This window comes from Meles meles, chromosome 1 (assembly GCF_922984935.1).
Source record: "Meles meles chromosome 1, mMelMel3.1 paternal haplotype, whole genome shotgun sequence".
In the NCBI taxonomy this organism is placed as follows: Eukaryota; Metazoa; Chordata; class Mammalia; order Carnivora; family Mustelidae; genus Meles; species Meles meles.
In genome coordinates this window covers 165,967,830-165,992,640 of record NC_060066.1, presented here as the reverse complement: position 1 = coordinate 165,992,640, position 24,811 = coordinate 165,967,830, and the positions used below count along the sequence as shown (strand labels likewise).

General features: G+C 41.8%; 1 protein-coding gene across 1 annotated transcript; it reads left to right on the top strand.

Moving 5' to 3' along the window:
- Window positions 1–6,683: 6,683 nt before the first annotated feature.
- L1TD1 (LINE1 type transposase domain containing 1) lies at window positions 6,684–11,739 on the top strand (the record flags this gene model as incomplete). Its single annotated transcript, XM_046027508.1, has 2 exons — window positions 6,684–7,658; window positions 10,063–11,739. Coding segments are annotated over 2 exons (2,553 nt in total), but the record flags the coding sequence as incomplete, so codon positions are not given.
- Window positions 11,740–24,811: the final 13,072 nt, after the last annotated feature.

Sequence of the window (24,811 nt, the reverse complement as noted above, 5' to 3'; positions counted from 1 at the left end):
TTTTTTAAAAAATTTATTTATTTATATGACAGACTGGTATCACAAGTAGGCAGACAGCAGGCAGAGAGAGGGAGGAAGGGAAGCAGCTCCCTGCTGAGCAGAGAGCCCGATGTGGGGCTCAATCCCAGGACCCTGAGATCATGATGAAGGCAGAGGCTTTAACCCACTGAGCCACCCAGGTGCCCCAGCAAAAGGGTTTTTTTTGGGTTTTTTTTTTTTTTTAAGATTTTATTTATTTATTTGACAGAGAGACACAAGTAGGCAGAGAGAGTGAGAGGGAAGCAGGCTCCCTGCCGAGCAGAGAGCCCGACGCGGGACCCGATCCCAGGACCCCAAGATCATGACCCGAGCCGAAGGCAGCGGCCCAAACCACTGAGCCACCCAGGTGCCCGCAAAAGGGTTTTTATAGGTGGATTATCTCGTCTTTTGGGGGAAGGAGAGGTCCCATGACAGATTATTGGTGCTGATGAGAAAATTCCTGATTGTCCTAGATTGAAAATGCAGTTAGGTTAAGTCTTCAGTCTTGGTTTACTGACTTGGGGCCATAACCCTAAGTGATGTCATTTGGGGCCTTTTGAACTGTATCTGTCTCTCAAAAAATAAGAACAATTCTTAAATAACCACAATATTATCATAGCTAGTAAAAATCATATTCCTGAGTATCGTTTAATACTTGGTTCACACACAGAATTTCCTGCTCTCCTGCACGATGTGTTTAGCTGGGATCCAGATAAGGGGCTCACGTTTCCTTAGTCTCCTAAACTGGAATAGGTCCCTCATCCCCCAAGTCGCTGAAGTATTATTGAAGTCGGCTTACCCAGTGGGCTCTCTACTCCTTGCTTTCTCATAGTCGCCTTGATTAAGCTTAAGGTACCGATCCTGGTGTTGGGTTTTCTAGTTTATTTCATTAGGGATGAAATGTCTGTACTGTAGAGATGACTTTCTGTATTAGTAGTCAGGTTGATGTTTTCTCTTTTGACCTTTTCTCTGACTTAGTAAGATTTTTCATGTACTTTTCCTTTGACCTCCTGTTCATGATTTGAGTTTTATCATGAATGAATGCTAAGTTTAAGATTTTTTGCAACTATTAATGTTTTCTTTTTTATGTATTTTTTTACATGTAGAAATTACTTGCTTTAAACTCCTGGCATTTCTCTTTTAAAAAAATTTTTTTTTAATTTTTTTGTTATTTGAGTATTTGAGAGAGAGCCCAGGATGAAGGGGAGGGAGAGGGAGAAGCAGACTCCCTGCTGAGCATAGGGCCTGATGCAGGACTGGATCCCAGGACCCTGGCATCATCATGACCTGAGCCAAAAGCAGATGGTAAAGCCGATGGGCCATCCAGGTGCCCCTTGACTGAGTTATATTGAAATTTAAATATCTGTATCCCTTATATTTAAATGCCATACCTAGAAATCTTTATATGATATCTTTCAAATTAATGCTATCATATATTTTTGCTTTTTCTTCCTCTTTTTTTTTTTTTTTTTTTTTTAAGATTTTATTTGTTTGAGAAAGAGACTGCACGAGAGAAGGAGCACATGCACGGGAAGAGGGAGAAGCAGGCTTCCTGCAATGCAGGGCTCCATCCCAGGATCCTGGGATCATGCTTAATGACTGAGCCACCCAGGAGCCCCTATTGCAATTTTTCTTATTTTGGTTTTTCTATATTGAGAAATTTCTGAACTGTGTGATTGTACGAATGTATACTTTATGTTCTGACATTAATGACCTATTAGCTGCTCCTATGATTTTTAAATCACAGCCTTTTGTAGTGGTCCCTAAAGTTCTATTTTTTAGGCTTTGTAATTATAGGTGGGATGTTTTGTGCTGTTTTTTTTTCTTTTTTTTAAGTAGTCAGCTTAATTTTTGGAGCAATTTAAGGTTTACAGCATACTGAGTATAGAGTACAGAGAAGTCGCATATGCTTCCTTATCAGCATCCCATGTCCAAGTGCTAAGTTCGTGACCACTAGTGAATTTACCTTGATACATCATTATTACCCTCAGTCCGTAGTTTGAAATAGGGTTCACTCCTGGTGAATGAATTTTCTGAGTGTCTGTGTCTTTTGACAACTGTGCCTTGGATCTGCCACTATTCCACAAAATGTCACGGTCCTAAAAATCCTCTGCTCTGCCTGTTCATCTCCCTCCCCTCAATCCTGAGAACAACTGATCTTTTCTGTCTCTGTAGTTCTGACTTTTCCAGAATGTCCTGTTTGGAATCACACAATATGTAGCTTTTTCGGATTGGCTTCTTTGACTTAGTCATGGGCATTTTGGGTTCCTCCTTGTCCTCCCAGGGCTTAGCAACTCATTTCTTTTTAGTACTGAAGAACATTGCATTGTTTGGGGGGTTACCACAGCTTACCAACTTACTAAAAAATACCTTGATTGCTTCTAAGTTTTGGCAGTTCTGAATGAAGCTGCCCTCTACCTCCAGGTGCAGGTTTTTGTACGGATATGTTTTCTACTCATTTGGATAAACAACCAAGGAGCACGATTGCAGGATCGTTTAGGAGTCTGTTTAGTTTTACAAGAAATTGGCAGATGTCTTCCTAAGTAGCTGTAATATTTATTTGCTGCTCTGCGTTCCTACCAGCATCTGATGTCGATGTCATGTTTTGGATTTTGGCCATTCCAGTAGGCATGTCATGGTATCTCAGTATTGTAATTTGCATTTACGTGAAGACACAATGTAGAGCATTTTTTTTCTTATTTAAGGTTTTATTTATTTGTTTATTTGACAGAGATCACAAGTAGGCAGAGAGAGAGGAGGAAACAGGCTCCCTGCCGAGCAGAGAGCCTGATGTGGGACTCCATCTCAGGACCCTGGGATCATGACCCGAGCTGAAGGCAGAGGCTTTAACCCACTGAGCCACCCAGGTGCCTCTAGAGCATCTTTCCATACGATGAATTGCTATTTGCAGATCTTCCTTGGTGAGGTGTCTCCGGGTCTTTTGCCCAGTTTTTAATCAGGTGGTTCATACTGGGGAAATACTTTCTCCCAGTATTCAGTTTATCCTCTCATCTTCTTTAGTCTCATGCTAGTTAGATTTTCTTTCTGGAATGTTTGTTAATTACAGAATTAACTACCGGGCGCCTGGGTGGCTCAGTGGGTTAAGCCACTGCCTTCGGCTCAGGTCATGATCTCAGGGTCCTGAGATCGAGTCCCACGTCGGGCTCTTTGCTCAGCGGGAGCCTGCTTCCTTCTCTCTCTCTCTGCCTGCCTCTCTGTCTATTTGTGATCTCGCTCTGTCAAATAAATAAAATCTTTTAAAAAAAAAAAAGAATTAACTACCAATAGGCATATGATTCAGGAACGTGTTATCTGCAGAGCAGAAACTAGGTTGGGTTCTAGACCCACTTTTATTGTTCTCCATTTTAAGAATACCTCAAACTTGATAGGTTAAACCATTTACCTGCTTTAACCTATCAGTAGGGTTATTGGTACACTCTTTTAAACTAACTAGAGAATTGTATTCTTCCTTTAAAACCTTGGCTCTTTCTTGGCCCTTTCTGTTTTGGTGCGTAGCAAGCATGTGTCTAGTAGGGAAGCCGGATCCACCAAAGCTGTCCCCTTTGCTCCCCCGGTCTGTAGGTTACCCTTCCACAGGTGCTCACTCCAGCCTTGTGGGTAGTTACTCCTCTGTGTGGAATGTACCTGCTTCCATTCTTCGCTTTCTGACTGCTGCTTATTTCTCAGATTTAGTGTGAGCTACTTCTGCCGGGAAGCCTTTCTGGGTCTCCCTGAATACAGCAGATGACACCTGGGGTAGACCCTGATCCTTGACCCTTACTTTGTAAGTTAGCACAGTTGCCATTTGATACACTCGTTTCTCCCTAGATGTTCGTGAAGGGGAGGGTCTGTGTCAGGGTTTTTTGGTTTTTGTTTTGAGAGAGCCCCTGTGGGGTTCGGAACTGAGGGAGAAGGACTATTAATTAAGCAGGCTCTGCACCCAGCACAAGCGTCTTGTAGGGCTCCATCTCTGATCTCAGGACCTTGAGCTCATGACCTGAGCTGAAATTAAGAGTTGGATTCTTAACTGACTAAGGCACCCATCTGTGTCAGTTTCTACTCAACATCTTTTTCCTTTACTTTCCACAGTAACTAGCATGTAGTCTGCACTCACTAAATGTGAGTGACGATGTGGCAACTTTAGACAGCTCATATTTGCATTCAGAAGTTTTCTTGGGATTATGTATAGATGTATATGCATCTTTTATTAACCTTACACCAGATCTGATTTTTTTTTTTTTTTCCCTAGTCAGTTGACTTAATTCCGGGGAATTTTCTATTCCTATGATGGGTATTTTATATCCTTCCATTAAGTGCTTGGAAGGTTTCCTGGTTCTGCAGAGCTGCTCTCAGTACTCACTCCTATTCCCCCTTTCTCATCTGTCATCAGCTAACAGTTGTTTGTTTGTTTGTTTTTTTTAAGATTTTATTTATTTATTTATTTTTAATTTTTTTTTTAAGATTTTATTTTTTATTTATTTGACAGAGAGAGAGATCACAAGTAGGCAGAGAGGCAGGCAGAGAGAGAGGAGGAAGCAGGCTCCCTGCAGAGCAGAGAGCCCGACGCGGGGCTCGATCCGAGGACACTGAGATCATGACCTGAGCCGAAGGCAGAGGCTTAATCCACTGAGCCACCCAGGCGCCCCTTTATTTATTAATTTTAAAGATTTTATTCATTTATTTGACAGAGATCACAAGTAGGCAGAGAGAGAGGAGGAAGCAGGCTCCCCGCTGAGCAGAGAGCCCGATGCGGGACTCGATCCCAGGACCCTGAGATCATAACCTGAGCTGAAGGCAGTGGCTTAACCCACTGAGCCACCCAGGTGCCCAAGATTTTATTTATTTATTTGACAGACAGAGCTCACAAGTAGGCAGAGAAAGGGGGGAAGCAGGCTTCCCGCTGAGCAGAGAGCCCAATGCGGGGCTTGATCCCAGGACCCTGGGAACATGACCTGAGCTGAAGGCAGAGGTTTAACTTACTGAGCCACCCAGGCGCCCCACGGTTATTTATTTACCCTAGTCTCCTTCCATCAAGTTCCTGAATTTATTAAAGGGGATGTAATTTTTCTTTTCATACCTGTAAGTCAAAGCAACTGGGGTCTTGACAGCAGTAATGAATCTGTAGGGGGTACAGTTATTAGTGTATCAGCTGTAAACTCACCTGCTTAAAACGTGAAAACATATTGGACGTTGCAGAGGAAAAGGTTCAGGAACAAGTGTCCCAGCTGTTGTCGAAAGTGGGTGTGTTGTGCATACCCACTTCCCGTTCCTGTTAACTAAGGGATGAGGAAAGGAGGTGGTCCTCTCCACCATGCAGAGTCAGTACCGAAGTAGGAAGAATCTAAGTGAGTCTCCTCAAGCAAAGATAAAGGGGCTTTTGTGAGGTGGAAGTAGGCATGGGTTTTAGTCACTCTGTTCTCTGCAGCATATGCCTTAATATTTGCATTCTGGAAAGTAATAATTCTGATCTGAATTGACTTGAGAGCTGGGTAGGTTTTTGTTTAAGATTTATTTTAATTTAGGGGCCCCTGTGTGGCTCGGTTGTTGGGTGTCTGCCTTTGGCTCAGGTGGTGATCCTGTGGTCCTGGAATCAAGCCCCACATCAGGCTCCCTGCTCAGTGGGGACCTACTTCTTCCTCTCCACTCCCCCTGCTTGTGTTTCCTCTCTCTGTCAAATAAAATCTTCAAAAAGAAAAACTAACTTATTCAAGAGGGAGAGAGCCTGAGCCTGCGTTAAGGTGGGGGAGGGAGGAGCAGACAAGCAGACACCCCACTGAGAGCAGAGCTCCACACCCCCTCAGATCATGACCTGAGCCACTATCAAGAGTCAGACATTTAAAGATTTTTTTTTTTTTTTTATTTATTTGACAGCGAGAGACAGGAGATCACAAGTAGGCAGAGAGGCAGGCAGAGAGAGAGAGAGGGAGGCAGGCTCCCCGCGGAGCAGAGAGCCTGCTTCCCTCTCTCTCTCTCTGCCTGCCTCTCTGCCTACTTGTGATCTCCTGTCTCTCGCTGTCAAATAAATAAATAATAAAAAAAAAAATCTTTAAAAAAAAAAGAGTCAGACATTTAACCAGGTGAGCCACCCAGGCACCCTGAGAGCTGGTTTTAAGAGATTAAAGTTTTAATGTTAAGTCTCTGCAATAAAAAAATGGTGGGGGGGACTTCCCTTTCCAGTTTGTGTAAGATTACGTCCAAATCACCTTTAACTTAAAAATTTTGGTATGGTACACTCTTTTAATAATGTCTATTTTCTTGTAATCTGTTTAATCCTCACAGAAAACACAGGAAGCAAAGTTAATAGTATAGGATTACTGGCCAATTTCCATCAGTGTTTTTAATCTGCTATTTGGTTGATTATGGCATTGAAAGCTTTACTTGAATCGGGTTTTAATGTATGAATTTTGAATTCTGGTTTTTTTTTTTTTTTTTTTTTGGTATGCATATAGCCATCTTGTTACCTTTAAATTGTGGAGTACTTCTACTGTAGTTTACTTCATAACCACATTTATATTCTTGATTAGTGTGCTTCCCAAAAGAATTCTTCAGTAAATGATTTTTCTTTTTTTATTTCAGATGATAAATATATTGTAAAGATTACTGAGTTTTGGAGGAGTTTAGCAGACCTCCAAGAACAAAAATTACTCTTCAGGATAATAAAATAAAACAACGTTTCCACAATGTCCATTTTAGAGTCAGACATTGCTAGACTTGCAAAGAAACAGGAAAATAGCACCCATAGGGGAAGAATTCACTTGATAGAAACAGACCAGGAGATGGCTCAGGTATTAGATTTAAAATGCAAAGACATGTCAGCAGTTATGCTGATGAAGTTTAAAGGCTTGATGGAAGATCTGGACTTAATGCTCGATGAGATAAGGGAATCCCTTAAAAAGGACCTAAAGGAAATGTTAGGAGTAGATAGTAAAATGGCTGAAGTGAAGAATATAAGTAACTCCAGTACCAAAAAGGAGTTGCAGCAAATAAAAGGTTTAGTCACCCAAAAAACAGGGTTGCTAGAGAAGATAGTAGGAGCAAACTGTGAACTACTTGAAGCTACTGAAAAGTTGACTTCTAAAAGAAAAGAAGTAAGTGAGCTGAGTAGCAAATTAGACAGAGCTGAAGAGTATAGTACGGACCAAGGTAAGGAATTGCCCCGTGATAAATCACAAAATGACAAAGTCATGGGAAGTGTGGAAGAAGTCACAAGCAATCTAGACAACAATTGCGAAGAACATAGCATCCATACGGAAGTAACACAAGAGATGGGAGAGGAGGAACTGGTCGAAGAGAAAGTCCCTCAGAACTCAAAGAATACAGAGAAAATTCCAAAAACCTCCAGAGAAGATGAAGGAGCGATACTTACTTTGGCAGCAGACTTTTCATCAGCAACACTGGACATCAGTAAGCAGTGGAGTAACGTCTTCAGCATTCTGAGGGAAAATGATTTTGAACCTAAAGTTCTATGCCAAGTTAAACTAATCTTTAAGTGTGATGGTGAAGTAAGGACCTTTGCAGATATGCAAAGTCTCAGCAGTTTCACTAGCCAAAAACCATTTCTGAATGAATTACTGAAAGATGTACTCCCACAAAAGGAAAAAATAAAGAAAGGAAGAAGGTACGGGATTCAAGAAAAAGTGGTAAGTATACAGATCTGTGGAGCTTATATGTACAGAGAATAAGTAATGGTAAAGTTACTCCTGAGGTTAAACCAATTTTTAAGAAATAATTACTTAAAAGCATGATGTTAAAAGTAATGACTTAAAGGCTTTTTTCTTTTAATGGGTGGTGTTGGCAGCTTGGAAGAAGTTAGATTTGAGTTGAGAAGGGATTGTACATATTCATTGCAGACATTGAAAGAAAAATGTATAGGTTATGTATTTAAGGGTAATTACTGGAGTAGTAGCTTCTTTTTTTTGTTTTGTTTTTTTAAGATTTTACTTACTTACTTGGCCGACATCACAAGTAGGCAGAGAGAGGGAAACAGGCTCCCTGCTGAGCAGAAGAGCCCCATGTGGAACTCGATCCCAGACCTTAAGATCATGACCTGAGCTGAACGCAGAGACTTAACCCACTGAGCCACCCAGGTGGCCTAGATAGTAGCTTTTAAATCATTAAAAGGGAAATAAGTGAATAAATTCAAAGCCCTCATGCAATAGGATTATAAAAAACAACAAGTATGTTGAACTTTCAGTCTATAAAGTAGTCCTGGTAAGTCTTCATTAGCAATCAGAAATGCAAATAAACCTGTCTTACTGATGCCTGTTCAGGTGTTCATTAATGTTAATATCTAGCTGTTACCATTTCATGTAAGGATTTTTATTTTTACATATTAGATGATAATTTTGTTACCTTCATCATACTAGATTATGTTCCCAGGTATTTGATTTCATTGAAAACACTTCAGGTTAATTTCTGAATATTTGATTCCAATATTAAAAGGTAATTCGTGTGGTATATTGTAGAGATTCTCTGTCTCTCATCTTGGGTGTGTGTCTTTTTTTTTGTCTGTGGTGTAAGGCAGTAGTCTAGTTTCTTTTGGATGTGACTGTCCAGTTTTTCCCCCATTTATTGAGGAGACTATCCCCATTCCATATTCTGGGCTCCTTTTTCCATAAATTAGTTTACTACATATGCCTGAGGTTTTTTTCTGGGCTCTTTATTCTGTTTACATTGATTTTATGTGTCTGTTTTTGTGACTTTCATATAATACCATGCTGTTTTGATTACCATAGCTTTGTAATATGGTGTGAAATTAGTTTGCGATGCCTCCTGCCTTACTCCGTTTCAAGGCTGCATTGGGTATTTGGGGTCTTGTGGTTCCATACAAGTTTTAGGATTGTTCTTTTCCTGTGAAAAATGCCATTGAAATTTTGGTAGAGATTGCACTGAATCTGCAGATTGCTTTGGGTAGTATAGACATTTTAACAGTTTTAATTCTGCCAATTCATGTGTAGAATATCTCCATTTATTTGTGTCCTCAGAAGCCTGTATTGTAACCCAGTATTTTTGATGGCTTCTCTAAAGAACACTTAATACCCCTGCCCTCCCAACATTTTGAAGTGTAGCATCTTTCCAAAATGACAGTGTAGAATTAGGAAATACACTTGGATCAAAAATTTCTTTGAGAATCACCATTGGTGATGTACACAGCCCAACTTGTCTTGGATTGTCTGGGGAGGTGGAAGGATAAATAATGACCAGCCATCCCTAAACAGGGAAGATTCTGTAATAGAGAGAGCATTAAATGAAAAGTTAGAGGCAAGGACAGGGTTTCAAGGAATATTAGGAGCCAACTTTTCTATTACAGATACTGCCCCTAGCTCCATATCTAGGTTGTCCTATTTAACCCTCAGAGCAATCTGAAGTAGATGCTTTTCTAGAGAGCAAGTTGATGTACCGGTAGCAAATGTGACAGCTGGGTTTGAACAAGCAGTCTTTTTTAATGTAGGCTCCATACCCAAAGTGGGGCTTGAACTCAAGACCCTACGACTGAGAGTCATGTGCTTGGCCACTTCTGCTAGCCACGCGTCCCCCTGAATAAAGTAATCTTAAATTGAGCCTGTACTCCTAACCAAAACATAGCTTTCCTTTTGAGTAATACGGCTGTAGCTTGAACTACCAGTGGGATCTTTAAGAAATAATAGATTTACTCTTTGTTTCCTTCCAGGGTGTGGATGGAGAGTAAATGGGAGTTTTCGGGTAGTGTCTCTGAAGTTAAAGTCTCTACTGCAGGGTCCTGCATGTAATCAGACATTCACTAACACAAGTCCTTAAGAGTCAGTGTTGGAATATGGAAGGAACACACTAAATATTAGGACATGGAAATTTGCAGGTGCTGCACAGATAGCAGGTGTGGTGGGGTAATCACAGGGGAAACTTGACTTTTTGGGCTCCTAGGCATTCAAGAACAAGTAATACTTAAATAATTTCCTAGATACTTGGTAATTGCTAAAATATGTAGTTCCATTAAACAGAGTGAACAGTTTAATTCCTTTAAAAGACCCGTGATACAAAGTTGTTTCTTTTTTTTTTTTTGTTCAGGAAAAAACTGTACTAGATTCAAAGCATGGAGCTGAGAGGGAAGCCAGTGATGGTTTGAACTTTCTATTTGTTAAAGAGGTAAAAGTTGCAGAGCCAGAGGAGGTGAACAACTTAGAGACTGGGGAAGAAGAGGCTTCGGAGTTGGATGAGGAAGAAGAGGCTTCAGGCTTGGAAGAGGAGGATGAAGAAGAGACTTCAGAGCTGGAGGAAGAGGATGAAGAGGAGACTTCAGGGCTGGAGGAGGAGGGAGAAGAAAAAGCTTCAGTATTATGTGAGAAACAGGATTCAGCTTTTCAGCGTCATTCTGTGGTAAATACAAAATGTGGAGCTGAAGAAAAAAACAGTAATGTCTTGGAGGTTGTTTCAGTTAAAGAGGTAGAAGATTCTGAGCCGGAGGAAGAAGGTTCAGAGTGGGAAATGGAAGTAGTCTTATCGTGGGAGGAAGGAGAGGACTCAGAGGTAGAAAGTGTAAAGACCGCCTCCCAAATAGAGAAAAAAGGGGCTTCAGATGGACTTAATGAAATTGCCTATGATTATTTGGCTCAGGACTTTGAGAAGAAAAAATTGGTGAAACACCAGATGGTACAAAAAGAGGCAATGGCTGTACGGAAAAACCAAGGAGTTGAAACAGTCTGTCCCACCTTGACTTTGGCCTCTCCCTCAAAATCACTAGAGAGAAGTAATGTTAAGCAGAAAAGGCATTTAAGTACAAATTTGAGTACTCCATCGGGAATCAACAAGTTTTTAAGGAAAACTGAAAAAGAGCGACACAAAACACTGCTGACAGATAAGCGAACATCTAAAGAAACAGACTTAATACAAGAAACAGAAGAAGACTTTAGAAGAAATGTAATTAACAGCGTCAGAGAGCTACAGGAGGAAGTTGCAAATATTAAAAAATACCTTCCGGAGGTCTTGGGAGTAAAAAACACAGTAGTTGTTCTGAATAGCAGAATAGACACACTTGAAGAGAGAATGGACAATCTAGAGGACCGTATTGAAGAATTCTCTAAGGATACAGTGCAAATGGCCAAACAGATAATAAATAAAGAAAGGTCAAGAGACATAGAGGATAGATCCAGAAGTTCCAACATCCGTTTGATAGGAATTCCAGAAAAAAGTAATAAAGAGAACAGAGCGGAGGAAATAATTAAGGAAATCATAGAAGAAAACTTTCCAGAGCTAAAGGATTCAAGTCTTGAGGTTGTTAGTGCTTACCGAATACCTGGTAAGATTGATGAGAAGAGACTCACTCCTAGACATATCTTGGTGAAATTTGGGAATTCCAGTGATAAAGAAAAGATCCTAAAGGCTTCCAGAAAAAGAGAAATAACTTATAGAGGAACAAGAATCAGATTGACTGCAGACTTATCATTAGATACCCTAGATGCTAGAAGTCAGTGGAGCAATGTCATAAAAGTTCTGCAGGCAAAAGGCTTTACACCTAGAATCCTATACCCAGCCAAACTTGCATTTGATTTTGAAGGAAAAACAAAGACATTTTTTGATACCGAAGAATTCACAAAGTTTGTTTCTTCCATACCCTCTTTGAAAGAATTACTGGAGGATATACCTTAACAATCTAGGAGGTCTATAAAACGCTTACAAGATATACATTACCTTCCTCCCACAGCAAGAATCAAAAAGGAAAACAAAATTACATGTCACATTTCTACCCAGGAGGATGGACTGCGAACAGTATACTTGAGGAGTAGGTGAAAGGAAGGTTACAGATACTACTAAAATGTTGTACAAGTTAAAGGATGTTTTAAAATTAGTGTTAATCACTAGCTTTTGCAGGAGTAGGCTTTATACACCACTGGGGAAAGGGAGGGAATCTGTCATTGTAACCATAGGGAGAGGTGGGGTGAAATAATAGAAAAACGGGAAAAGATGGCAAGATAAGTTAATGAAAAGTTGAACTTTAAACACAAAGTATTCAATTTTAGATTATCATGATGTGAATCTTGAATCTTTATATTAAACATTTTTCCTTTGAATATGCTTCATTTGTTTACTTTTCTACCTCACATTTTCTAATGCATTTTGTCATTACATAGTTAATGTTTACATTTTACTGCATAAACCCATGGAGAGAACAAATCTAATGCTGGACATTAATACATTCTCGGTTGTTAGTCTAGAATAAAATAAGTTGATTTGCAATGTATAGATAAGAAAGGAAGACAATGTAACCATTTCATGGCTTTTGCTCCAAGGGCTTATTTAGCATATTTAATTTACAAAAACAAAAAATGTCTACTGCCCAACATTTGAAATCAGCTGCTTTTCTCAGTTGAGTTTTTCCATCTCTCACTTTCATGGACCTTTCTGTAAACTGATAGTTACTTTAAATGCCCTTGCCTCAGTGTCCCTCGCTTTGAGCTTTAACTCTGTGTAACCCCAGGAAAGTAACTGATGCCTCTTGAATCTCCAGTCCTTTCATCTGTAACTGAATGAACATTCTTTCCTTACAGGTTTCTTAGAAAAATCTGCAAGATGAGATCTGTGCCCAGCATTACTAGAATCCTCAGTAGATGGGAAATCCTGGTTCCTGACCAGTAGATGAAAATGAAGCTGCTTGCCTTTCTCCCAGTTGTTGACTTTATTTTTAATCTCTACACCCAGCATGGGGCTTGAATTTACAATCCAGAGGACATCAAGAGTTGCATGCTCTACCACTGAGCCAGCCAGGTGTCCGCCAGTTGATTTTAGAATGAGCACAACAGGAGGCTGTTCAGTTGCACTGGGGATGTGTGGGCCAGAAAACTGAAAATAGGTGTTCGATTATCTTTGTATTTATACCCTCTCAGATTTCATTGTTGCGTCTGGCTTACAGGCTTTTCCCCCCAGTTTTTCTTTTGTAAAAGTACTTCTTACCTTTTGCTGTACTTGTGAAAGGATACAAGGTATTGAGAAAATAGTACAATCCCATGTACCTTTTACCCTTTCCCAACAATAACGTCTCACGTAACTAGAATTGTTACGAGGGAGGTTTCTTCGTTAGGTCCTTTGGAGGAAGCATAATCTGTCACTACCTTGATTTCCAACTTGTAGTCTCCATAATTGTGTTTTTGTTCCAAGCCACCTATTTGTCATACTTTCTTACTGCAGCTCCAGGATGTGTTTATGAACTCCATTACGCGCCCACGCACTGCTTTCTTCTAGACTAATCTAGACTAATAGTCTGTTACTGTAGATGATTATAGGAGGTCAGGCAACAACAGTTCTGCTGGTGCTGATAACACTTCTAGTGACCAGATTGAGAGCCTGTCTTCTGGTACCCTCCAACATGGATGCTTACATTGACCTACTACACAGTCAAAACCACTTTTCTTGTGGCGTTTACTTGGGGATAGTGTTTAAGCTGCTTTGTCCTAGGGTGTGTGAGAAAGGGTAAAGAATTTCTAGTGCAAGTGTAGATGGCAGTATCCTTCAATTCCTGCTATTCTAGTAAGTCTGTACAAAATCTCGTGTTTTCCCATTGCTCTTCCACTCGTTTCTACATTCTGTCTTCTAGTATTCACCCACTAATATGAGTCATGTAAGTCCCCTGGGTATTTTTCTTCTAAAATGTCCTTTTGTGAGTGTGTTGTGTTTTTCTTTTTAAGTTTTTAATGTGATGGAGAAGAGCACAAGTAGGCAGAGCAGTAGGCAGGAGGAGAGAACCAGGCACCCCACTGAACATAGAGCCTGGTGCAGAACTCATCCCAGAACCATGGGATCATGACCTGAGCTGAAGTCATGCTTAACCAACTGAGGCACCCCAGTGATTGTGTTTCTAATTTATGTGAGGGCAATCACGCTTTTGACCTCTATTACTACTAATGCTTTTTAAAAAAACTTATGCATATCTAATTCACTGTTTTTAATGAACTTTATGTATCCCCAATGTTTTATCATTTTGTCTAGTGATGAACACCTGAACAACTCCAGCACCCCCCCCCCACCATCCCAACCTCCCCACTAATAAAACAGTTTGATCCCTGCTCCCTTATGGACCTGGGCCAAGAGTACCTCTTCAATTCTTAATGTAAGTTTATGCTTAATTTCACTCAGCATTACCAGTTGTTTTTTTTTTTTCTTCCCCTCCCAAAGATTTTATTTGTCAGGGATCACAAGTAGGCAGAGAAGCAGGCAGAGGGGGGGAAGCAGGCTCCCTGCTAAGCAGAGAAGCGGGATGCTGGGCTCCATCCCAGGACCCTGAGATCACGACCTGAGCGGAAGGCATTGGCTTAAACCCACTGAGCCACCCAGGCGCCCCCCACTCAACTTTTTCTAACTTTTCCTGACATAATGGCTGTAAAATGGTATCCCATTTTAATTTGTAATTCTCTGATTAGTGAAGTTGAGAAGCCGTCCGTATATTTTTGTAGTTATTCAGAGTTTACCCTTTGAATTTGCAGATTCATATCTTTTGCTCTTTTATAAATGACCCTCTCGATTTTTTTGCCCAGTAATCTCTACACCCAGTGTGGGGCTTGGACTCAGCAGTTCTCAGGTGGAGTCACATGCTCTACTGAGCTAGCCAGGTACCCCAAAGCCTCTTGATGATTTACAAGAGTTCTTTATATACCAAGTGGTAATCCCATTTTAGATGGTAGAATTATTTCCTCCCAGTTCATTACTCATTTGTTAATTTTGTCTGCTCTAGCCTTTTTGAACAGAAGTCTTCAGTATTTATGTAATCAAACCCACAATTGTTTTTGCCTTACAATTGGTGCTTTTAAAAGTCTTAAGAATTCCGGGGCGCCTGGGTGGCTCAGTGGGTTGAGCCGCTGCCTTCGGCTCAGGTCATGATCTCGGGGTCCTGGGATCAAGTCCCGCGTCGGGCTCTCTGCTCAACAGGGAGCCTGCTTCCCCCTCCCTCTCTGCCTACTTGTGAACTCTGTCTGTCAAATAAATAAATAAATAATATTAAAAAAAAAAAAAGTCTTAAGAATTCGTTTCCTGGGACACCTGGGTGGCTCAGTGGATTAAGCCGCTGCCTTGGGCTCAGGTCATGATCTCAGGGTCCTGGGATCGAGCCCCACATCAGGCTCTCTGCTTGGCAGGGAGCCTGCTTCCTCCTCTCTCTGCCTGCCTTTCTCCCTACTTATGATCTCTACCTGTCAAAGTCTTTAAAAAAAAAAAAAGAATGCCTTTCCTCCCTACACTCAAATATTCTACATGGTTTTTGACTTTACATTTTTCCATTTAAAAGGATTAATGTATAATTAGTAACATTTTATTGCGTATAGTGTTGCAAGTCTTGATAAGTGGATACAGATACATAATCACAAGCAAGATGTGGGAGTCTGGCTGACTCAGAAGAGCTTGTGACTCGATATGGGGTTGTGAGTTCAAGCCTTATGTTGGGCATAGAGATTAAGTAAAAATCTTTAAAAAAATAGAGTTGTTCCATCAGGCTCTAAAATTAACCCCGTTGAGTCTAGCTGCTTTCACTTGGCACAATGCCTTTGCGTTTCATCCACACTGCTTTTTTATCAATTGTTCTTTCCATTTTATCGCTGAGTAGTGTTCTCTGTGGATGTATCATAGTCTGTTGATCCATTTCCAAGTTGAACAGTTTTTTGTTTTTTTTTTAAAGATTTTGACAGAGATCACAAGCAGGCAGAGAGGCAGGCAGAGAGAAAGGAGGAAGCAGGCTCCCCGCCGAGCAGAGATCCCGATGCGGGGCTCGATCCCAGGACCCTGAGATCATGACCTGAGCGGAAGGCAGAGGCTTTAGCCCACTGAGCCACCCAGGCGCCCCCAAGTTGAACAGTTTTTGACTATTTCCAAAAATGCTGCCATAGCATTTATGTATGTATGTATGTTTTGTGTAAATACAAGTTTTCATTTCACTTGACTACATGGCCCATAGTGGATTGCTGGATTGTATGGTAAACATATATATACCAAACTATTTTCCCAAGTAGCTGAACCATTTTGCATTCCCACCAGCAAGGTATGTTGTTTCCGGTTGCTCCGTACTCATCAGCACTGGGTGTGGCTTTACATTTTAATCTTTTATATTTCACTCTCATCTACCCAAAATCCATTTGTTTATTGGACTTGTGGAAATAACAGACATGACTTTAAATGCCATTGTATGTCCTGTGATTTGTGGAGCCAGTCCACCATTAATTGGGCCTGTTTCTCTTCGTGGGAGTCAGCGGAGTGCGTTGAAGGCTGGTGAGGGAGGAGGGGGAGAGCAGTGACTGCCGAGCTTCTGTACGTTACACACCGGGTGCTTTTCTTGCACACACATTCTCCGCTCTCATGGCTAAAATACTCTGTGTAATTACCCCCCATTTTGTAGATGAGAAAATGAAAAACCATACATACTAATTGAGCAAGTGTACAGAAACAGAAGAATGATGAGAAATTCCAAGCAGCCATCAGTATCAAACTGATGTTACTGGTATTTTAGCATATTGCCTCCCCAGTTTATTGTATGTTTTTTTATTTTATTTTTTAAAGATTATTTATTTGTCAGAGCAGGAGCACAGAGAGCTGCAGGCAGAACAGGCAGAGCAAGAAGCAGGCTCCCTGCTGAGCAAGGAGCCCCATGTGGGACTCAATCCCAGAACCCTGGGATCATGACCTGAGCTGAAGGCAGGTGCTTAACCAACTGAGCCACCCAGGCATCCCGGTTTATTTTATTTTTGTGGTTACAATCAGGTAACATTAACTTCACTGTCTTAAGGCATTCTTTTTTTTTTTTTTTAAAGATTTTATTTATTTGACAGAGAGATCACAAGTAGGCAGAGAGGCAGGCAGAGAGAGAGGAGGAAGCAGGCCCCCTGTGGAGCAGAGAGCCCGACGCGGGGCTCGATCCCAGGACCCCGAGACCATGACCTGAGCCGAAGGCAGCGGCCCAATCCACTGAGCCACCCAGGCGCCCTCTTAAGGCATTCTTAAGTGTACAGTTCAGTGTTAAGTATATTCCCGCTGTCATGAAACACCTCTAGAACTTCATCTTGCAAAACTAAAACTGCCCATTAATCCCCCGTCCCTTTTCCCTTAGCCATCACCTTTCTGTTTCCTGTTTAGGATTTTGACTACTTTAGATCCCTCAGGAGTGACATCATCAGTATTTGTCCTTTTGGGACTGGCTTATTTCACTTAGTACGATGCCCTTGAAATTCATCCACGTGGTAACGTGTGACAGGATCTCCTTTTTTAAAGGCTGCATGACATTCCATTGTGTGTATATCCCACATTTTCTTTTTTTTTTAAGATTTTTTATTTTATTTATTTGACAGAGAGAGAGAGGGAAGCAGGCTCCCTGCTGAGCAGAGAACCCGATGCGGGACTCGATCCCAGGACCCCGAGATCATGACCTGAGCCGAAGGCAGCGGCTTAACCCACTGAGCCATTTTCTTTATCCATCTGTCAGGAGACATTTGGGTTGTTTGTACCTCTTGGGTATCGTGAATAATACTGTAATTGCACTGTGTGTGTGTGTAAATAGCACTTAAGATTCTGCTTTGAATTTCTTTGGTAAATACCCAGAAGGGGAATTGCTGGATCATATGGTAATTTTTAATTTTTTCAGGAGGTTTGATATTGTGTTACATAGTGGCTATACTGTTTACATTCCCAATTGCTTCCAGATTTTTAAAGAAATATGAACACCCTGGGGACTAAATTCCTACTTGCATGGTGTCCTTGTCTCCACAAGAACATACGAAGAGAGTTAGAAGGAATCAGTAGATCAATAAATTCTTTGCAACAAACCTTGAATGGTTTCTAGCCATTCTCAGAAACTAATTGCTCCCTGCAAATCTGCATAGACTGGGAAGGCAAACCAGACTTAAAGGAGGTGATCCCCGTAGCGAGCCCTGAAGGGTCCTAGAAGTTAGGTGGGCAAAGACGGGGGCTTCCAGGTAGATAGAACAGCCTGGAAAACCCAGTGCCGAAAGGGCTTGATTCCTGCTGTGAATTTCCATTGCTTTCCTATGACTCCAACCTAAAAATCCATGTTTTTTTTTTTAAGATTTTATTTATTTATTTGACAGAGATCACAAGGAGGCAGAAAGCAGGCGGGGCGGGGTGGGGGGGGAAGCAGGCTCCCTGCTTAGCAGAGAGCCTGATGGGGTGCTCAAGCCCAGGACCCTGGGATCATGACCCGAGCCGAAGGCGGAAGCTTTAACCCACTGAGCCACCCAGGCACCCCTGAAAAATCCATGTTTTTTACTTTTTGGTTCATTGTTTGTTTTTCTCTGGGAGTGTTTGATAATCTCCCCTGGAACAGGTAGCATATGCCAGGCTGTTAGAGACAGATGTCCTGTTCTCACTGCGACAAGCGGAGGTGGGAACTCATTACCAAGGGTCCGAACACCTTTATGCTGAGAGAGACATTCTCTGTATAGCTTTTATGGTCTTAGCAAGCATTAAAGAAGGAATTGGGAGTTATATAAAAGAGGAAGTACTGTGTTCTCTGGGAACCTGTACAAAGGGGATTGAGACTTGGAGGATTTATCAGAGGAGATATGCTTGAGATGTGAAAGGGGCCCCTGGTGGCTCAGTCGGTTAAGCATCTGACTCTTGATCTCAGCTCAGGTCCTAATCTCAGGGTTGTAAGTTCAAACCCTGTACGGGACTCCATGCTGGGCATGGAACCTACTTAAAAAAGACGTGGAAAACAATTTCAATATATAATAGCCACACTCAGTTTTGGAATCAAATAGGGGAGATGTTTTTATATCTTGCTAAATTTGCACAAGAATAAGGAAAATGATGTTTTACTTTGATCAGTTTTTAGAGTCAGATCAGTGCAGATACCCCACTCCAGACAAGAATAAGCAATTGGAGCTCCTAAAAGTGAATATTTTGATGTTTGTTGCCTTAGAGATCTCTGGGTTGTATAGGGTGGCCTCCGAGCCAGATGGGGACGATGGGTTCCTAAGCCCAAGGACAGTGACTGGGGAGCAGACTTGGAAGGTGACTTTTCAGAGGCCTTGGGGTTCTGTGATAAGCTGAGTGTGCCTGCATCTTGTGAGAGGGAAGGAAAGAGGAAATTACCCAAAATTTGTCACTGAAACATCACAGCTATTAGAACATTGATTTTTAAAGATTTTATTTATTTATTTATTTATTTTTTTTTAAAGATTTTATTTTTTTTTTTATTTATTTGACAGAGAGAGATCACAAGTAGACAAGTAGATAGAGAGGCAGGCAGAGAGAGAGAGAGAAGGAAGCAGGCTCCCCGCCGAGCAGAGAGCCCGACGCGGGACTCGATCCCAGGACCCTGGGATCATGACCTGAGCCGAAGGCAGCTGCTTAACCAACAGAGCCACGCAGGTGCCCCAGAACATTGATTTTTAAATAATGATTTGTATGCCTTGTACAATTTTGGAGCACAGTGAGTTTTATTTTCTGCCTGTGTCCCTTAATAAAAAGTATTTTTTTTTTTTTTTTAAGATTTTATTTGACAGAGCACAGGGGGAGTGACAGGCCGGGGGTGGGGAGAAGCAGGTTCCCCAAAGAGCAGAGAGGGAGAAGCAGGCTCCCATGTGGGGCTCCATCCCAGCACCCCAGGATCATGACCTGAGCCAAAGGTAGAGTCACCCAGGTGCCCCAGTAAATGATATCTTTTCATTAAAAGGCTTTGTAACCATCATTTTAATTGCTGCATAATTCCTCAGATAAATACACTGTAATTTGTTTAATCTTCCTCCTGCCTTTGGACATTTTGGTTTTACGTTTGGAATCAGCACAAACAGAAAATTGGAAACTTTTAAGGATTGGAATGTTTCCTTTGTTGAGCCCTATAGGACTCCTGTCAGAGGACAGTCTAGCAGGACTGGAATGAATGGATCAAAGAGCAAGGTCATTTTAGGCCTTTTTTTGCTAAATATTACCCACATTTCTTTCAAAAACGGTGTTAGCGGTTTCAGCTGTCTCAGCTGAAAGGGTCAGCTTCTCACACTTGGCTTCTGACGAAGGATGTAATTGAAAACACATTTCAGGAGGAAAAAGGGGGTACCTCGTAACTTTCAGAGCTGGCTCTTAGTGAGATGATGACCCCAGTTGCGTTCTGTCCCTGGGGATTACGCAGAAGCTCTGTGCCTGTTTATCTACAGGGAGATGTGTGCTTTTCAGTTTACGTCTTCACGTGCTCGTTCTCTCCCTTCTCCCTATGTTGCCATAGAACTGGGCATCTTTCTACCCACTTAATCTTTTATCTCTTCTAATGTTTTTCACTTCCTGCATTAGTTTTAGCCTTTGGCTCATTTACATTAAATCTCCTTCATGGAGGGGCACGTGGGTGGCTCAGTCAGTTGAGTGTCTGCTTTTGGTTTGGGTGGTGATCTCTAGGTCCTGGGATTGGGCTTTCTGCTTGGGGAGGGGGGTTGTTTCTCTCTCTCCCTCTCCCTCTGTGATCTCACTCATTCTCTCTCAAACTCTTTAAATAAACAAGTAAATAAATGTCTTCCATCGCATGTCCTTTGGGATTTCTAATATTTTAAAATTTTGTTTCATTTCTTTTACCATGATTTACCTGTTTCTTATTCTTTTTTTAAAATTTTCTTTATACCTTTTGTTATTAATGTAGTCACTCTTTCACTCTTCATTTCCTACCTCCTCGCTTTAGGGTTGTATCTGTATCTCCTTGCCCTTCTGTGTTTCATTTTCATTTGTGTTCAGAGCAGGACTGGAGAAAACCGTTCTCTTAGGAAGAAGTGTGGAGAGGCCCCAGTGTGTTTACAGGCAAACGTTGAGGCCACCACTGGCCCTGTGCAATGCAGGTCTCCAAAACCCCTCACCTCTTGGACCCTCCCCTGACCCCGGTCCGCACAAAGAGTCCAAGAGGGAGGAGCCTGCCCTTCCCTCTGCCTTCTAGCCAAGCTCTCAAAATTTCCTGGCTGAACAGCTGAGGAAGTTACGTACCTAACTTCGCAAAGATAGACAGCTGGTATACCTATCCTTGGGCCCTAGCCAAGGACTAATTTAGTGTCTTTTCTTGGGGAGAGGTGTGGATGAGTCTGGGTGCTCACTTGTGTATTACAGGAACCCTCCAAACTTAACAGTGGGGGGGTGGGTAGGAAGAGGAGTTTGACTGTGGGCCATATGTTACTTTCCTGTCTCCATATTCTGGTATGGAACCCACAGAGGCCTGAGAATTCTGAACTGGAATGTGGCATTCTATGGCCTCATGAAGGCATATTTGTAGTAGTTTGCTAGGTTTTGTAATTTTTATTTATTTGTAAGATACATACTTATTTAAGAGAGAGCAGGGGGGAAGAGCAAGCAGAGGGAGAGGGACAAGCAGACTGCAGAGCATGGAGCCTGACACAGGGCTTGATCCTAGGATCTGGAGATCATGAACTGAATTGAAAGCAAAAATCAAGAGTCCTGGGATCAAGCCCCACCGTGGGCTCTCTGCTCAGTGGGGAGTCTCCTTCTCCTTCTCCCTCTGCCCTTCTCCCTGCCTCCCCATCCTGCTCTCTCTCTCAAATAAATAAAATCTTTTTTTTTAAAGATTTTATTTTATTTATTTGACAGAGAGAGATCACAAGTAGATAGAGAGGCAGGCAGAGAGAGAGAGAGAGAGGGAAGCAGGCTCCCCGCTGAGCAGAGAGCCCAATGCGGGACTCGATCCCAGGACCCCGAGACCATGACCCGAGCCGAAGGCAGCGGCCCAACCCACTGAGCCACCCAGGCGCCCCATAAATAAAATCTTTAAAAAAAAAAATGTTAAGGTAGGATATGTGGGCCTCCATTTATACTCTTGCTGTAGAGATGGGGTGAGCCATTTTGATTTACTGCAACCTGGGAGCTTTTGAAAGTTTATATTTAGGGGAATGTCATGATCAAAACTATGCTAAAAGACTTCGGTGGTGAACTTTATTATTTTTTTTAAGATTTTATTTATATGAAAGAATGAGTATGTGCTTGTGCATATGGGGACAAATTGACTCCACCCAATGTGGGGCTTGACCTCATGACCCATGACCCCGAGACCACAACTAAGCCAAAATCAAGAGTTGGACATTCAACTGACTGGGCCACCCAGGCACCCCGGTGGTGAATTTTTAAAAGATGGAATTAAATGAGAAAGTATTAGGATAAAGGAGGAATTAGTTAAAACTTAACAGGGAGAAGGTGACACCATAAAAACGATACAAATTAAATACAGTCAGAAGTAATACACACCTGATACACACCTTAAACTTATACACAACATTATGTGCCAATTATGTCTCAATTAAGAAAGTTGTTTTGATGTAAAATGGTTTAAAAAAAGAAAAAGGACAGAAAGTTCACCAACACAGAGTTAGAAACAACAGAATGCCTCAAGGTGATGTACTAGGGAGCATTCTCATTTGGTGGGGTTCCGTCACCCCGCAGGTTGGATTCTTCATACAGTCTTTTCTTTCAAGGTTTCCACTTTGAAGCCAAAGGCCAAGCTTCTTAGTTTAAGCTGATGGTTTCCAGATTGAGGAAAATTTTCTGAGGAGCCATGCAGATTTGCTGCACGTCCCACCCCAAGGTAGAGTATTTTGGTCCATGTGTCAAAGCCACAGATTTTACTAGCTTGAGTTCTTCAAAGGAAGTACAAAACCTTGGGCCCTTGTACTGATAAATAGGTTTCCTACCCTAGTGTTTCCAGTATTAAGATAGTGCATGACTTTTCCTTTTCTATGTCTCACTCATTTTGGTTTTATGCAGAACTGGTTTTTATTTCTTTTTATTTTATTTTTTTAAATTTATTCATGTGACAGACAGAGATCACAAGCAGGCAGAGAGGTAGGCAGAGAGAGTGAGAGGGGGAAGCACGCTCCCCACTCAGCAGAGAGCCTGATGTGGGGCTTGATCCCAGGAACCTGGGATCATGACCTGAGCCGAAGGCAGAGGCTTTAACCCACTGAGCCACCCAGGTGCTCCGAAATGGTTTTTAATCATCAAAACTAAGACGTAGCAAAAAAATAATGGCATCATCACTTGACACTTAACCTTGTGCTAAGTTCACCACCCAGTCATGACGACACCCTAATCTTAGCAGAAAGTCTAAAGAATTATTCAGCCTCCTAACCACACGGGGGAATTGCTGATATGCTGGACAGTTAGAAGAACAATAGTGGTAGATCATCTTATTTCAACTTTTGAGATAGTATGACAATTGAGAAGTGGAAACCCTTGTGAAATTTTTTTTCTTGTTTGGTACTGAGATCATTAGCCCTTTCTGGTTGTTACATATTGTAAGGTTTAAAGAGTCAAATAAGCAAGAGTATTCTATAATACATTTGAAACATGAAAGACTGCTGTAATCTTTATAGGCACAAAGTTGACGTTTCAGGCAAGTCTAGATGACCCCCAGTATTCATCAGAACTCCTTTACGCAGACCAACATCTAAGTAAGCAGCACTCCTGGGGCCTCTGACCCGCTCAGTCAGAAGAGCATGTGACTCTTGATCTCAGGGTCACGAATTTGAGCCCCATGTTGGGTGTAGAAATTACTAAATAAGCAGTATTCCTATCTACTCCAGAGCTTTTAGAATAAACCTGTAGCACTTTGAGCATCCAGGTGGGTACTATAGAGGTGGTGAGCGCTCATCACTTCTCCGAAAATTTCTTGCCTGCCTTCGTTTTTTTCAGTCTTTTTTCAATGGGTGAATCATTTCTTAAAAAGTCTGAATCTTCTGAGTACAGGCTCGGGTCATGATCTCAGGGTCCTGGGATCGAGTCCCGCGTTGGGCTCTCTGCTCGGCAGGGAGTCTGCTTCCTCCTCTCTCTCTGCCTGCCTCTCTGCCTACTTGTGGTCTCTCTCTCTGTCAAATACATAAAATAAAAAGCTGGCTGGTCCCATCTGCAGTTAATAATGAGATGAGGGGCGCCTCATCGGGCTGTCTGCTCGGGGGGTAAGCCTGCTTCTCCCTCTCTCTGCCTGCCTCTCTGCCTACTTGTGATCTCTGTCAAATAAATAAAATCTTTAAAAAAAAATAATGAGATGAGCAGCATGTTTTTGTTCATGCTAACATGCTATCCAAACAAAATTTGGACTTGCAAATTGGGAGAGGCCAAGTTTTCCAGTCCTCCTGTTTTGTCGAAGAGGAGGACTGCTAACCAAAATGAGCTGTAACATTAACAATAGCCTGGAATGGAGAGAACTTTTGGCATTCCTCCACTTCAGCCGAGTAGGGACAGGCCACAGAGAAGAAGGTCTTAAAAGCTGTGGTCTCCAGGATGTAGAGTTGGCCAGCCCGATGCCCCAGTCCAGGGGGTTTGCAGCTGAGGTCCATGCGGAGATGTGGGGAGTGGAACGGTCAAGGGTGACATAGATGTGTGGGTAGCCGAGCCCGGTGGCTGCCCCGGCTCAGGCCCAGAAACCAATCAGTTATGCAAAGTCCCAGCAGAAGCACTACCGTCTCCTTGAAGCCCTCACAGATTTGCTTGGCTTCAAAAGAAAAAAAAATTACAAAATTTTCTGTTATAAAGTGACTTATGTAAGCTTTGTGCTTATTTAAACTCCTTGGACTTAGAGCTCTTCCGCAACTAGGAAATGGAAACAGACTTACATCTGAATTACAAAGAAAGCTGTGGAACCAGGGAAATTAAAAACATTTAATATAGCCATAGCCACAGTGGTGGTGTTCTTCTGGAACTTAATAGTTGCGCACAGCATGATTATGAACAGGCTTTCTAGAACTTTCTGCCTGTCTTTGGGAAAGACCTAATTCTCATGGGGCATTTCTGTCTTCAAACCGACCAGGAAGCCTTCCTTCCCCCAGAGTGCCAAGACAGAAGCGTCTCTGAT